Consider the following 16640-nt stretch of genomic DNA (forward strand, 5'->3'; position numbering starts at 1 on the left):
GTGGTGAGCAAAAAAGCATCTCAGAAAGCACAACACAGAAACATGGCATGATCTGTCTACAACAGCAGAAGATCACACTGGGTTCCACTCCTGTCAGCCAAGAACAGGACTCTGAAGCCACAGCGAGCACAGGCTCACCAAAACTGGAGAGCTGAAGATTGGAAAAACCTTGTCTGATCTTTGTCCAATCTGTATCTGAATGATTTTGTGCATTGCACTGCTGCAACATGATAACTGCATGAATAAGAAGGTGTACGGGAGTTCCTAATAAAGTGACCTGTGAGCGTATACTCTGATAAAAGCATTACATGTTGCTTTAAGACAGTCACCCGGAAGTACATGAGCGTCGCCGGCGTGTTGCTAAGTTCTTTTTCCGGTCGCTGGAGCCTCGCAGTGAGCGTGTGGAATTAATCTGCGCTTCACAAAACATGAGTGTTCCGGCTTTTATCGACATTACTGAGGAGGATCAGGTATCACTTATACTATTTAATATAATATACATGTGTGTATTAGCCGTTTATATTGTATCGAGCTTTATTATGTTTGGTCAAAGCATTAGCAACCAGGTCTTGGTGAGCTCTGAGCTTAGCAATGGACCAATCACAAATCGCTCCCTACGTCCTGTAAGTGTGCACTACTAGTGGAGTGAAATAATGGTTTCCTCCCTCTGTCTAGTGCACTATTTATCCTTGAAGGCTGAGTTTGGGAGTCAACCGGGGTTCTTGAGCTAGAAAGCTGTTATAGCCCACTATCCTGCTAGTTTAATCAGTTTCCTCGTTTTATTGAAGCTTTAGATTAATTTGTGAACTAAATAAAAATTCTGCTTTGTTGTTTAAGGCAAAGTTAACCTTTTTTTATATTATGTTTACTATTTTAATAAAATAGAAATGTACTTAATCCCGTGTAAACACCGAGCATTCTTTTAATATTATTATTATTATTATTTCTGTTTATTTTGTCAGTGTTGTGTAACATTTGAATAATAAAACTCCCAAAAGAAATACATTATTAAGGTTTTTATTTACTCATAAGTTAGTTTGATTGCTTGTCATCACCAGCTGTGGTAAACAAGTGACTGTACTGTGAAACATCACACGTGTTTTTGATGAAAGTTATTATACGTATAATTATATGTATTTCTATGGTTAATCTTCGTAAGGTTGATGGCGAAAAAGCATTTACTGTATTATAGCAGTAGTGGTGTTGGAAAAAATTAGTACAAAAGTGTTTTGGACATCCATTTACAGGTGCATCTCAAAAAATGTGAATATCGTGGAACAGTTTGTTTTTTCCTATGATTTAATTTCAAAAGCAGAACTTTCATATATTCTATATTTATTACATAAAGTGAAATATTTCAGGCCTTTTTTTGTTTTAATCTTGATGATTACGGCTTACAGCTCATGGAAATCAAAAATCCAGTATTTCAAAATATTAGAATAAAGAATTTATAATACAGAAATGTCGACCTTCTGAAACATATGTTAATTTATGTACTCGATGCTTGGTCGGGGCTTTAATCCTTTTGCACGAATTACTGCATCAATGCGGTGTGGCATGGAGGCAATCAGTCTGAGGCACTACTGAGGTGTTCTGGAAGCCCAGGTTGCTTTGATAGCGGCCTTCAGCTCGACTGTATTGTTGGGTCTGGTGTCTCTCATAGATTCTCTATGGGGTTCAGGTCAGGCGAGTCGACTGGCCAATCAAGCACAATAATACCATGGTCACAAACCAGTTACTAGTAGTTTCGGCACTGTGGGCAGGTGCAAAGTCCTGCTGGAAAAGGAAATCAGCATCTCCATAAAGCTTGTCAGCAGATGGAAGCATGAAGCGCTTTAAAATCTCCTGGTAGACGCTGCATCGACTCTTGACTTGAGAAAACACAGTGGACCAACACCAGCAGATGACATGGCAACCCAAATCATCACTGACTGTGGAAACTTCACACTGGACTTCAAGCTGCTTGGATTCTGTGCCTCTCCACTCTTCCTCCAGACTCTGGGACCTTGATTTCCAAATGAAATGCAGCATTTACTTCCATCTTCCCCATGATTGTGGTTGTGTGTACTGAACCAGACTGAGAGATTAAAGGTTCAGGAAACCTCTGCCGGTTTTTTATGTTAATTAGCTGATTAGAGAGCTTCTCATGTCGACATTTCCGTATAATAAATTCTTTATTAGAATATTTTGGGATACTGGATTTTTGATTTCCATGAGCTGTAAGCCGTACTCAAGGCTCGAAATATTTCACTTTGTGTAATGAATATATGAAAGTTCAGCTTTCCACAATATTCTAGTTTTTTGAGATGCACCTGTTTGTGTGTGTGTGAATGTATATATGTGTGTGTGTGTGTGTGTGTGTGTGTGTGTGTGTGTGTGTGTGTGTATATATATATATATATATATATATATATATATATATATATATATCAAATCACTTATTTGTTTTGTTTTTTTGTTTGTTTGTTTTAGAAAGATTTTTGCGAACAGTTTTTTGTATAATAATGCTTAAATTGTCAGTATTTATCATGTTTTTAAAATCTGAAAGAGAGATTGGCAACAAGGAAATTTTGTGGATTGCAGGAGACAGAAATGCATTGGTAATTTTTTTTTAAAAATCAACATCCAGTCATGCACCATGTCACCATAACAGCACTACTCAGCAGTGTCATCCTTCTAATATAGGAGACTTTTTTGGCACTAAAGCAAGTTTGTTGTGTTTCCTCGTTATAGGCCTCTGAGCTGCGAGCCTACATCAAATCCAAAGGAGCGGAGATCTCTGAGGAGAACTCTGAGGGAGGCCTTCATGTCGATCTGGCTCAGATTATCGAGGCCTGTGATGTCTGTCTGAAGGATGAAGACAAAGGTAAGCAGTAGAGCTGGGAGATATGACGTAAATATCCTATCACAATACTTGAGGACATTTCTACGATGCGCAATATCACGAGACATAATTTAGCTAACAAACTCTCCGCAAAACAGTAGTAAGTTACGCAAAAAACGTGAAACTGAGTTTGACAATGCTTTAATGCATACAAAGGCAAGATTAATTTTATTTTATTTATATCAACTCAACAGTATCCATTCAGTACCATTTAATTTCTAAAATATTAAAAATGTTTAAAAAAAGAATAAATAAATACATCACCATACCAGTGATATCTCAGAAAAGAGTATCGTGAAATATTTATCACGATATAGATATCGCCCAGCCCTAGTAAGTAGCCATGTCCATGCCCCAGATGTGGTGCGTTTGTATATTTTAGTTTCTTTCACTTATGCAGTATTTACTCAGTTTGAATCAAAATCTTCTGTGTTTACCTCACTGATGAGGTTTGGGAAGGTGTACACGCAGTTATTTGCACTGCGCTTGTCCAAGAACGCTCGTGAGGTGTCTTGGTCCGCTTTCAAGTGGACCCTAGTGATGTTTGATTGCAGTGAGAGTATGAATCGAGCCATGTTCAAGCCACATGGGGGAAAACCAGGACTGGATATTGTCCCCAGTGATTGATTTAGAAACTGTAGATATTTATATTGTGTGATTGGTAGCATTATACTGTTATATTAACATGTATATACATTACACTAGTGTCTACATTATATTACATTACATTGTGCAATGTTAGTTGTTCTTAAGCACTGGCTCTGTGTTTTCTGCTCTATTGATTTTTGGGACTTGTAAGGTTTGTTGACATTTTCTGCCATTGTATTTCTACACTAATTTTAAATTTAAGACTTTGAGAATTTAATACACTTGTCTCTCAGTATTTTTGTTTGTTTGTTTCTCTGGTCATAAAACATTTCTCGCTCTGGTTTTTGACACGGACTAGGCAAAAACTATAATGTATTAGTGCTGTTTATAATTATTTGTTGTTGTTGTGTGTGTGTGTGTGTGTGTGTGTGTAGATGTGGAGAGTGTGATGAACAGCATTGTGTCTTTGCTGCTGATCCTGGAGGCAGAGAAACAGGAAGCACTCATTGAGAGTCTGTGTGAAAAACTGGTGAAGTTCCGTGAGGGAGATCGGCCCACCCTTAGGATGCAGCTGTATGTACACAGTACACTCGTTCGTTCATCCTTTCCCTCCCTCGATCACCCGCGCGCTCGTTCTTTCACTCACCCGCACGCTCTTCCTTTCACTCGCACTTGTTCACCCACCCGCTCACTTTTTCATTCATTCAGTCCCTCACTCACCCATTTGTTCACCCATCCTTTCACTCACCCACTCATTTCTTTATCCATCGTTCGCCCAGTCCTTCATCCATTCTTCTGCTCACCCACTCATTCATCCATTGACACGTACTGTGAAATATTCTGCCTGTCTAGTTACCCGCCTGCTTGATGGAATGCTGGGATAGTAATTGTATTGAAGCTTCCATGATAACAAACTTATATAACTGAAAGTCATGAGATCTTATGTCGCCCTTCTTTGTGTATAGACTTTGACAGTACTGTTTGTAGACGCTGTGCACAATTTTTCATCTAGAGGGAGAGAAAGAAAATGCTGCAAAAACACTTAAATAGTCAGTCAGTAAATCGTGTCCGCCCATAGCAGCAATAATACAGAATTGAATGAAATTTTTTTTATTAAATTAAAATAAGTAAGTAGATATACAGTGCAGATGTGAACGTGTGACATGGTTTGTATACTGTGGATGAATTGAAAAGTTTAATGGCATGTATTTTGTACTACTGTCATGGTCGATGTTTTGTGTGTAACATTTCAGCTTGAGTAACCTGTTCCACGGTATGGATGAGAACGCACCGGTGCGATACACAGTGTACTGCAGTCTCGTTAAAGTGGCAGCTGCCTGCAACGCCATCACCTTCATCCCAACCGAGCTGGATCAGGTACAACCCGAGCAGCAGGGCTAATGCAGCCAGGAAAAAACAACTCGTATCGGTTAATTCCAATAATTATCATTCAACATTTTGTCTGTAGGTGCGCAAGTGGATCGTTGACTGGAACCTGACCACGGACAAGAAGCACACTCTGCTGAGGCTGGTGTATGAGGCGCTGGTCGACTGTAAGAAGAGGTACACACATCAGAGTTTTCTGGAAATCAATTCTCTCCCGATTTTAGTTTGTTCCTCATCATATGGTTTGTGTACGTACAGTGAGGCTGCAGCGAAAGTGATGGTAGAGCTATTGGGCAGTTACACAGAAGACAATGCTTCCCAAGCCCGGGTAGATGCCCACAGGTATGCTTTTTTGTCCATCTAACACATTTTAGATATTATCTGTTTGTGTGTATATGTATATAATATACTGCATACCCTGTTCTTCCTCCTACAGGTGCATTGTCCGCGCTTTGAAAGACCCAAACACGTTTCTGTTTGACCATCTCCTGGCTCTGAAACCTGTGCGCTTCCTGGAGGGAGAGCTCATCCACGATGTGAGTATAGATTAGACACGTACTATATTTTTACATCTACGGGGTGGACAAATCATAAATACATTATCTAGCCCACTGGGCACCTAAAAGCTCTAATGTGCTTTCCCAGTCCCATTTCTTTAGTTGCCCAGAAACCTAGGATAAAAATGGTAGTGAATGTAATATCATATTTCAAGGTATTTAGGTCATTCAGTGGTATACATATTGTATAGACTAAGGGGAAACAAATGACTATGATCATGTAGCACATTTGCAATCTTGCCAAATAAAAATCGTCAGCTAATGTTTGAGCTGCAAGTTGTGTTCTGTAATGATGTACAGTATTTTTGAGAAAAGCTTTACGATTTTCGATACGTAAACGGTAAGTAGCTTTACGATATCTTGGCAAAAGAAACGGTTCTCTGTTTTCAAATCACTGGGGCCAGATCGTCTACACCCGCTCTTGAATAGGTCACTCCAGGATGACACACAAGTTTTTAATATTAGAACAAGACTCACTAACTCGTACCTTGTGCCAGAATCCGTTATCCTTGAAACATGTTTTATTAGACTGCACTGGTGAGAAACCTTTTTTTATGGCACTGGCATGGCATTTAAGGGAAAAAAAACAACAACTCAATCCTAGATAAATAAAATGCAGGGGTAGAAGCAATAAACTGAATTACCTGTGTATTGTTCTGTGCATTCATCTCAACAATCAGGTGAATCATATTAATCATTGGCACAAGCTTATCACCTGGTTTAGAGATTCAGATGAATGTTTTGTATGGAGTTTTTCCAAGCCAATGTCTTATCAGGTAATATTAATCACACGTCTTCTTTCTTTTTAGTTGCTGACCATCTTTGTGAGTGCAAAACTAGCAGCCTATGTCAAGTTCTACCAAAGCAACAAAGACTTCATCGATTCTCTTGGTAAGTACTTTAGGGATTCGATGAGGACATGTAAAGGAACAATGACATTTTGTTTAGGGCTTTTTTTGTTGTTGTTTTTTTGGGGGGGGGTTTTACAAGACAATTTTTCACTGCTTCTTTGTTCATATTTATCAAGGGTGCCAATATTAGTGGAGGGCACTGTACATACCAAATTAAAACTTTTTTTTTTTTCAATAGCAAATAGGTTTTTCCCCCCCTCTATTTGTTGAACAAGAGAAGAAGAAAAACACTGGCATCTTACTGAGCCGATATGAATAAAAATCTAATAACAGCAGTCTGATTTAAGCCTCAGCTGCTGACCATTATTATTTTACCATCATGTTCACTGGAGTATTAAACGCAAACGCAGGCCGAGATGTTCGGTTAGCAGTTGAGCAGTGTTTCTGCTCTGCTGGAATGTACCACTCAGCAGAAGCTTTGTTTGGCGTCTGCTCAAAGAGGCGAATTCATTAAAGCTGGGATCCTCCCTGCCTCTGAAAAGAATGAGAAAATTCACAAACACTTTGTAAAAGACTCAGCACCTAATGAAATGGATCATTGGTTCACTGGTTGTGTCACTGGTTACTTAATTAATGTAAATACATTTTTAATTTGGTTAAATGTTAATTATTTACACTGCACCAACAGCAGCAGTTTCTATTAGTGGTTGGAGCGCCAATATAAATTTAGGAGGGTGCAAGGGAGAAATGGAGGAAATTGGCAAGTCATATTTAATTGATTACAGCTGTGTTTAGTCATGCAGAGGTGCTGTGCTTGTGTAGCGTTTCAGGCCTTGCGTTGTGTTTATAGTGGGGACGACTTGAGAACTGTTCAAGATGCTACACTATATGGCCAGAAGTTTGTGGACACCTGACCCTCACTGCCATATGTGGGCCTTCCTTAAAATGTTCCCACAAAGTTGGGTGCACATAATTGTCTAGAATGTGATTATCTGCTGTAGCATTAGTTTCCCTTCACTGGAACTAAGGAGCCAAAACTTCTTGTTCCCAAACCTGTGAGATCCATGAAGACATGGTTTGCCAAGATTGGAGTGGAAAAACGCGAGTGGTCTGCACAAAGCCCTGCCTTCAACCCCACTGAACACCTTTGCGATGAACTGGAATGCCAGTTGCACCCCAGGCCTCCTTACCTAACATCAGTGCCTGGCTTCGCGAATGCTCTTGTGGCTGAATGAGCACAAATCCACACAGCCATGTTCCAAAATCTAGCGGAAAGCCTTCCCAGAAGAATGGGAGCTGTTCTAGCAACTCTCTGTCAATCCCCATGGTTTTGGAATGGGATGTTCAATACTCGGGTGTCCACATACTTTTGGCCATATAGTGTGTATTGTAATAGATATGTTTGATATTGCAATGATTAGCATCATTATTTGTTACTAGATGCTATGCACAGAGTTTATTCACTTTTTATTACTGACTCTAACCTATATGCAAATAGAAAGGGACCACAGTCAGACCACCTCTAGTGTATTCCATACATTCAAATTAATTTTGTTTTTGTTGTGTCTTCAGTTAAAATTTGCACTATATAAAAACTACGTTCAGTGGCCAGTTTAGTCCTAACTCAGTTATGCTATAAGAGTGACTATTCTTGTCTGAGATCAGTTTTCATTCAGATGTTTTTGCATTTTTTCTCATCATAAGTTGTTAAATGTTGAGTTTCGTTATTATGCTGTTTATTAACCTTGACTTACATGGCTGCTGCTGTAATGCAGATTCATTTCCTGTCACTGTAGCTGATTATGTAACCAATGTGCTTAAAGTCCCACAGATTCCCATGTGCAATGCGTATTTTGTTTTGTTTTGGGGGTTTTTTACACTAGGTATGGTATCTAATAAATATAAATTCAGTAGCTCATCCACTGGGCAAGCTCCCATTTATTTGGCAACCTACCATGCATGACTCTTGATTTGCCGAAATAGAAATGTTGTCTTTATTTGTGTTTAGGTCTATCACATGAGCAGAACATGTCAAAGATGAGGCTACTGACATTCATGGGCATGGCTGTGGAGACGAAGGAGATTTCGTTTGACACAATGCAGCAGGAGCTGCAGATTGGCGCAGATGACGTGGAACCCTTCGTAATTGATGGTACAGCTCAGTTTCTGAGACCTCTAGAGATCTGTGGTAGATTGGGCAGAGATAATAAATTGTGACTTAAGTCATAAGTGCTGACTAAGTTCTTTTTGACTTGACTGGACTTCATCAGTGCATGTTCCTGGATCCTAAGCTTTGTTTGCGGTATTGTTTCTTTCATTTTACTAGCTGTTCGAACCAAGATGGTCTACTGTAAAATCGACCAGACACAGCGTAAGGTTGTCGTAAGGTAAGCTTCTTTAGATGAGCTGTATCATTCTGATGTTTGAGTCCTTAATCAAGATACATTCACACCATTGGTACACCATATATAATTTCATATATAATATATATATATATAATTTCATATATTCCCTGGTGTTTCAGTATTAGATCAGGAAATTTGTTTCCCTTGTAGTGATATGTTTACATTTAGTTTTGTATTTTAACATCTTTAGATATATATTTCAAGGATATTTCACGGGTTGCACAAGGTGGTTGGAATGCTTAATTGTAGCTTTTTGAAATGTACAGTATCTTGCATAAATATTCACCCCCCTTGAACATTTCCACATTTTGAAATTGAAGTAGACTTAACTGGGATTAAATGTCAGTATTCTATCAAAAGAAAAATATTCCATAATATTGAAGTAGGGGGAAACAATATAGTTTGCAAAAATTTATTTACAATTTATTATTAGGGGGGGGGTTGGTCAGAAAAAAAGTGGTTACGTATTCTCGACCGCTATTACTTGCCATCAAAGTTACGTGTCATATGATCTCAATATAAATAGCTAAACAAACAGCATCATGAAGACAAAGGAGCTATCAAGACACGTTCTCCAAGTTCCAGAGACATATCAATCAGCATTTGGTTATTAAATTTATTTTTTGAATATCCAGTGGAGCACTGTTAAATCCATTATTTAAGAAATTTTAAGAATATGCCAGACTGACTCCTCTTCCTAAAGGAGTCCTTCCAACAAATGTCGGTTAAAAAGTGAACAGTTAAGGAGAGCATTAGTGAGAGAAGCAACCAGGTGGACAAGGGTAAATATGAACATGATGCTTCCACTACCATGCTTTACCATGGGGATGGTGTTCTCAGTGTGATGTGGATTGTAGTTTTTCTGTCAAACATGGAGCTTTGTTTCAAGACCAAAAAGTTCAGTTTCGGTCTCATGAGACCAGAGAATCTTTTTCCACGTGTTTGCTGAGTCTCCAACTCCAAACAGGATTTCATATGACTCGCCACTCTTCCATAAACCCAGCTTTGTAGAGTGTCTAGGGTATGACTGTCCTGTGAACAGTTCTCTGCTGGAGCTATGGATCTCTCCAGCTCCTTCAGAGTTACCCTTGGCTTCTTGGTTACTTCTCTGACTTCTTCCCTTCTTGTGTATAAGTTGTGTTTATAGAATTGCATATCAAAGTGAAATGAGTCTTTTAAATTGCCAGTGTTTATGTAAATCTGACAATACGGTGTTACTGGTGGTTGTCCCACTCCCTACATTTAATTCCCTCTCACCTGCCATCACAAGGATCACTGATCATGGGAAGGAGTTTTATGTAAATGTAAATATTCCGGTTGTATTGTTATAAATGAAAAGGGATCAACTGAATCAGTAGTTCATCCATCACTATGTAGTGAAAATCAGTGTTTTTATTTCTGGTCTTACATGCTGATGTGTACTTTTTGTGCATGTGTTTAGCCACAGCACTCATCGCACGTTTGGGAAGCAGCAGTGGCAGCAACTTTACGACAGTCTGAGCGCCTGGAAGCAGAATCTGGCCACAGTGAAAACCAGCCTGCAGGCACTCTCTCCTACTGTCTAACACACTTATCATAACGCTCAGCAGTTTTTATACACACACACTCAATAAAAGAAAAATGAAGACCGTTTACTTTGTCTGAACTTTTTTAACATTAACCCCCGTGTCTGTGTTGTAGTGTTTTGTTTGAGGCTTTCATCTGACTGATTATGGAGATAAGTGATCAGGGTAATGGCTAATATTATTGCTAATGGTGAGAGATGAGACACAGGCTTCAGCATAAGGAATGTTTGTTTGGGATAGGGGTAGATAAGCTTTACTTGACAAACATCTGAGTCCATTTTTTATTGTAATTCTATCCAAATACAAAGTGGAGGGAAGTCTCAAGCCTTCAGGGGCATGATGTAAAATCTGATTGTGCAGAAACTTCATACAGAACAATATTAAAAATGTCATTTGATGATACTTAGTATTCCAAAGGGGTTCTCTGGAAGGGAAGTTCTCTATTTTAGGGTCTTATATAGAACCTTTAAGAGATACTTCTGAGACAAACCAAAAAACCCTTCAGTGCAGTAGATGGAACAATAGATGGACTTTAATGGGGGTAAAAGCTATTATTACTTTGCTTTATCTTTTTTTAATTTAACTATTTATTTCCCCAAAGTGTTGATACAAATAGCAATAATATGAACCATGACAATAGCAATTTGCTATCGAAGGTGATAAAAAAGAATCTTTTTCTTTTTTCTTCTTTCTTTTAAACTTTAGGCTGCTTTAACTTGATTCTCAAGTGAAATGTGGCTGGTGAGCGGAAAGGAAGTGTCCATGTCTCGGTGCTCACAGTACTGAGGTGCTCTCACATGAAACCATTGTTTTGTTTGTTTACTTCACTGCTCTATGCTTGTGAATCCCATTTTGTGCACAATTCGCCACACCTTGTACTTTTACCACAATGAATGTGGAATCTATGCATATGCAAATTGGAAATGCACCAAATCAGCATAAACCTGTGTCACATGGTCTGCATTTGCATAGTTGAACCTGATCGGATCTTCTATTTTATGATCCAATAACACACCTGTCACGTGTTCCATTTCTTAAAACCACTGCTGTGTCCATTTTCATACTTTGCCCAGTCTGTGCCCTTAAAAATCTCCTGAAGGCATATAATCATAAAAATACATTTTAGAGTGCCTTTAAAATAAAGTCTGCTTCTTGTCTGTAATTCTATCTTGCATTTGTACTTCATGTTATGGATTTTGTTAAATCTGTAGTGTGTAGAGTGGCTTTGTTCACTTTCACTCATAAGCACTGCATTATGGGGAACGTTCAGAAATATTATAAACAATGTCCATGAAAGCATTCCTCCAGCTAAGCACATTCCACTCAGGAAGGGAGGCACTGAGAGTGCTCAACAGAGTAGTAAAATGTTTAATGATTGCATAGCTTGGAATAATATGTGTGGTGGTCTTGGATAACCCATCAGATGTCGCTGTGGCTGAATTCTGGAAAACAAAAAAGTTTTTCTTCCAATAAAATAATTCTACTTTCATAAAATAATGCATAATTTTACTAAAATGATGTGAATGTTTTTATTTAAGATCTCTATATATAAAGCTACTTTGTAACCTTTCCTTGGGTGTCTGTAAAGACCATGTTGGGTAAGGAACCGGTTTTACAAATGCAGTCTGTCTAAAGATGCCTTAAACCGTGCTAGCTAAGTGTGTTCTTTTCACAAACTGATTGAGTGGTTGGATAGCTACCTGCCATAATGAAACGGCTATAATCCTAATCCATTCAGTTTGTGATCAGATACCACTGCAAATCAGCAGAATGTAGTTAAATACTCTGGTAGATGGCATGAATCAGCAATTATATCCCTACCAATGTTAGTGTGAACATTGTGAATAGAGACTCGTGTTTAAATGCCATGAGTGACCTTTACCTCTGGGGAGATAGAGACTGATATGGATGATGCTCATAAGCAAAGTGAGAATTCGTTTAGCATGGTAAACATATAATTCTGTAAAAATGTGGCAGTAGTGTTTTTTTCTTATGTAGATTAGGTTATAAATATAGAGGTAGGTGTGGCATCTTTCAGTGAAATTGGAAAGAAATCTTTAAATGTGATTTTCCCCCTTTTCACTTTTGGGGATAACTAAATTTTAAAATATTAGAACTTTCCCAAGCTGCCCCACAAACAGATGTTCACATTGCACAGGCTTTCATCCAAATCAACATAAAGGTCAAGACTGATAATCCTGGGATTTGTGTTCACAATCTTCCAGTCAATACTGGTCTCTATTATTGGAAATCATGATATTGTGTCTTCATTCCATGTTTTGTACATTAGCACATGTACCTCTGGAAAATGTAGAAATACTGTATAATAGTTCACTTTAGAGTGCTATATCTGAGCTACTGTATATTTATGACCAGATGTCATTAAGCAAAGCATTTCCACAGCTACAAGATCTGTTTTCTTTAAAATGGTGCATTATCAAAGATTTTTCCATCCATCCATCCATCCATTTTCCATACCTCTTATCCTACACAGGGAAGCCTGGAGCCTATCCCAGGGAACACAAGACATAAGGTGTGTGCACAATCACACACATTCACACACTACGGACAATCTGGAAATCAGCCTACAATCTATTTAATCTCTCCTAAAAGCTATTAGTCAGCTTGCTGTGTTCCTGCAAAAACCTATCTGTGTAAACAGTGAAACATGGCAAATTGTGATAAAAAAAAATGTGCCTTCAGTGAATTATATGGAACACCACAACAACTCCCACTTTCTCTCCCTCTCTCGTTCTCTATTCCTCTTTCTCCCTCTCTTCATTCCTGATATGTGGTTAGTGGTTAAAATTGCAATGATGTGCTGCTGAGAGCTAGCAGTTGTGTCTACCTCAGTTTTTCCATCCATCCATCTTCTATACCGCTTATCCTTCCTTCAGGGTCACAGGGAAACCTGGAGCCTATCCTAGGGAGCATCCGGCACAAGGGTACACAGGGTACACCCTGGACAGGGTGCCAATCCATCACAGGGCACACTCACATACACATTCACACACCCATTCATACACTACGGACACTTTGGACATGCCAATCAGCCTACAATGCATGTCTTTGGACTGGAGGAGGAAACCAGAGTACCCGTGGAAAACCCCCGAAGCACGGGAAGGACATGCAAACTCCACACACAGAGGGCTGTAGCGGGAATCGAACCCTCAACCCTGGAGGTATGAGGCAACCATGCTAACAACTAGTCCACCACGTCCCCAAAGTGTAACAATAGTAATATTATTATATTTTTCCATTTAAGTGTTCAGAACTGCCACAAAAATCCATTATAGCCTACCTCAAGTGCAGACAGATAAGGGAAAAACTGACCAAGTGGTCCTTGGCTCTTGGACTACTCTTCTGACTATTCTTCTGACTCCCTGGTTAGAAATCTTGCGAGGAGCTTCTGTACGTGGCCCGTTGATGATGGAGTGATGTTGCTTCCACTTGCGGATAATGGCCCCAATGGTGCTTACTGGAAGATTCAGAAGTTTTGAAATACATCTGTATCCGATTCCATCAATATGCTTTGTAGCAATAAGGTTGCGAAGGTCTTGGGAGAGCTCTTTGCTTTTACCCATCATGAGATGTTTCTTGTGTGGCACCTTGGTAACGAAAAGCCTTTTCATAGACCATCAATTTACTAATCCAGCTGATATTATTTTGCACAGATAGGAGGTATAATTACTTACGGATTTCAGCTGGTTCCTTGCCTTACCTAGCCTTGAGGAATTGCATTTTCTTAGTGTGTTCAATACTTTTTTTCCTGTGTCATTCCACTTTATTACACATAACTTTATTTATGGACTTGAATGTTGTGAATTCTTTATATTTACGGATTTCTTGAGTTAATACTGATGTCTGGTGAAAATTTCATGAGAATAGCCTCATTGGAAATATATTTACTGAAACAAATGTTGACGCATTCAATACTTATTTCCCCCACTGTATGTGTTCCAGACATCAGGCAGATATTGACCGCAAAGAATTTGCAACCGAGTATTAAAAATGACCATTTAATTATGATTGTTAGCTTGTCCAATTATTTTTGCTCCCCTGTAATGGGGGACCACATATAAAAAGTGCTGTAATTCACCTGATTTGGATGTAAACACTCTTAAATTGTAACCGTCTGCACTTTGAGCTCATGTTTTTTATTTAATTTCAGCTCCAATATACTGTGCCAGACAGTTGAGTTATTTTCTCAATGTCCCAATAGTTTATAGCCCACTCCTCTCATTAGACACGGTTAGCGCAAAGTATGTGCTGTTCTGTGCTCTTACACACGGTGATTCATAAACGCATTGTTATACATGTAATTAAGACTTCTTTACAAGAATGCACTTCTGACGACCTCGTCTGCTCTTCCTTTTGAGATAAAGGATGGAATTTTGCATTTACACCACAGCACAATCCTTAACCACATCGGCATTCGTCAGACCAGTTCAGCTTTGCTCTAACAGTGTCCAGACACACAATGAGGGAGAAGGGTGAAATAGTGCAGCTTATTGCTGTTCAATTAGCTACAGGCTCCAAGAGAGCCAGAAATCTATCATATCACTGAAGAGTGTGCTGGCTCAGGATCGTATGTTTAAAGCTCTAACAGCAGAGCTACACATAGCTACGTGATAATGAAGATTATCCGTACCATGATACCGCATGGTTCGTTCTTGTTATTTGGAAGATTGCTTATGTGGTTTCCATGAAGCAAGTCAACAACACCTTTGATAGTGTTATTCCTCAGAAACATGACACACAGCCAGAAATCCTGCTGGACACAGACTCCATAATAAAACGAAGCATCACAGTAGAATACTTTTATGAGCACATTTATAAGCACTGCTTATGAACTAGAGACTAGAAAAGTTAAATCCCATTGATCGGATAATTAATAATAGTTAAATGTATTTGGAAAATCTATGTTCATAGGCTGTGAGACTGGTTATTGTTGTTTTGGTATTAAACCCATGTGCAAGTCATAAAATAAGGAAATAAGGAAAAGGTCATTTCAGCCATGTGGACGTTCTGGATGATACCTGAAAATGAAAGAAAAAAATCTAATGAATCACTATTTAGAAACTGAACCTAGTATACTGAAGACAAGTTTATTATATACCACATTTCATACACAAAGGCAATTCAAAATGCTTTATATACCTAAAAGTTAAATAAAAGTATTTAAGGAAGAAATAAAAGACATAACTTTCTGTAGATGTAAATAATTAAAAAGGATAAGTGCAGTATGTAGAAAGAAAGTATCAGAGGCACAGGAAAAAGAAGGGTTTTTTTTTATTCTGTACTTGAAAATGAATAGATTTGGGGCATATCAGAGATCTTCTGGCAGCTGATTTCAGCTTTGGGCGGCAGCATAGCAACTAAATGCTTCCTCATCATATTTGGTTCTATAATATACTTTATTAGGTAGATTCAATTTTATTTAAGAAGTGATTCATAATTGTTACTTATCATTTCAATAGTTTCCATTTAAATGAGAAGAAAACACTCATATTTAGTAACCACTGAATGTGAGTAGACAAAGATCATTTGTCAGTGTGAGAATATAAGATGTGAATGAAAATGGCAGTGAAACCATATTCATCACATTTCTATGAATATGGCATGATAGTATCTAACTTATCTATGTTAATATGTAATATTTATGGTGATAGCCATATACTGAAGACATGAATACCTTCAGTGACATCTAGTGGTTTAGTTTCTTGTGTACCCCTTCTTTGTTACCAGTGCTGAGGTTTTTAACCCTTGTGTTCTGTTCGTTATGTAGCAATGGATGTACTGTTCACGGCTCATACTGTCTTTGGGAAGCTGAGACAGAAATGAATATTTTAAATAACTAACCTTGAATACATTTATGATTCTGGGGAACATTAAAAAAAAGTTTCATGTTGAAAATGTATTGAATGTTTACACTTTAAATGTAAAAATTTAAAACATAAACAGAGCAAAAGGGTTAAATTCTTACTGACCCCTTGATCCTGTCTATGCACTGTGTACAGAGTTAAGTCTGATAAATTGTGTATAGCAACAATATATATAAACAATATAGTGTATATGGCCAAATGTTTGTGGTTACCCGACCGTAACACTCATATGCACCCCCACCCCCTTTCTGTCATGATAACCTCCTCTCATCTGGGTAGGCTTTGCACTAGATTTTGAAACGTGGCTGTGGAGATTTGCCCATTCAGCCACAATAGTGAGGTCGGGCACTGATGTCGGATGAGGGGGCCTGGGGCACAGTCAGCATTTTAATTGCTTCCAAGGTGTTCAGTGGGGTTGAGGTCAGGGTTCTGTGCAGAACACTTGAGTTCTTCAACTCCAACTTTGGCTAACTGTCTTCATGAACCTGGCTTTGTACATAAGGGGCATGCTATCATGCT

At 38.5% G+C, this 16640-nt stretch overlaps 1 protein-coding gene across 1 annotated transcript; it reads left to right on the top strand.

Moving 5' to 3' along the window:
• Positions 1-339: 339 nt before the first annotated feature.
• On the top strand, positions 340-10301 carry eif3m (eukaryotic translation initiation factor 3, subunit M). Its single transcript, XM_053622735.1, has 11 exons — positions 340-470; positions 2734-2866; positions 3907-4045; positions 4726-4849; positions 4941-5035; positions 5117-5200; positions 5295-5394; positions 6225-6306; positions 8275-8418; positions 8593-8653; positions 10113-10301. Exons 1-11 carry the CDS (start codon positions 429-431, stop codon positions 10234-10236), a joined length of 1128 nt encoding a protein of 375 aa, XP_053478710.1. The 5' UTR covers positions 340-428; the 3' UTR covers positions 10237-10301.
• Positions 10302-16640: the final 6339 nt, after the last annotated feature.

Source organism: Ictalurus furcatus, chromosome 4, assembly GCF_023375685.1.
Source record: "Ictalurus furcatus strain D&B chromosome 4, Billie_1.0, whole genome shotgun sequence".
Lineage (NCBI taxonomy): Eukaryota > Metazoa > Chordata > Actinopteri > Siluriformes > Ictaluridae > Ictalurus > Ictalurus furcatus.

What these genes read in the sequence shown, in the direction of transcription:
- eif3m (XM_053622735.1), top strand. Translation starts at nt 429, where the DNA reads ATGAGTGTTCCGGCTTTTATCGACATTACTGAGGAGGATCAG. An exon ending in AGACTTCATCGATTCTCTTG is followed by an intron (nt 6,307 to 8,274) that starts GTAAGTACTTTA and finishes ATTTGTGTTTAG; the next exon opens with GTCTATCACATGAGCAGAAC. An exon ending in CAGCGTAAGGTTGTCGTAAG is followed by an intron (nt 8,654 to 10,112) that starts GTAAGCTTCTTT and finishes GCATGTGTTTAG; the next exon opens with CCACAGCACTCATCGCACGT.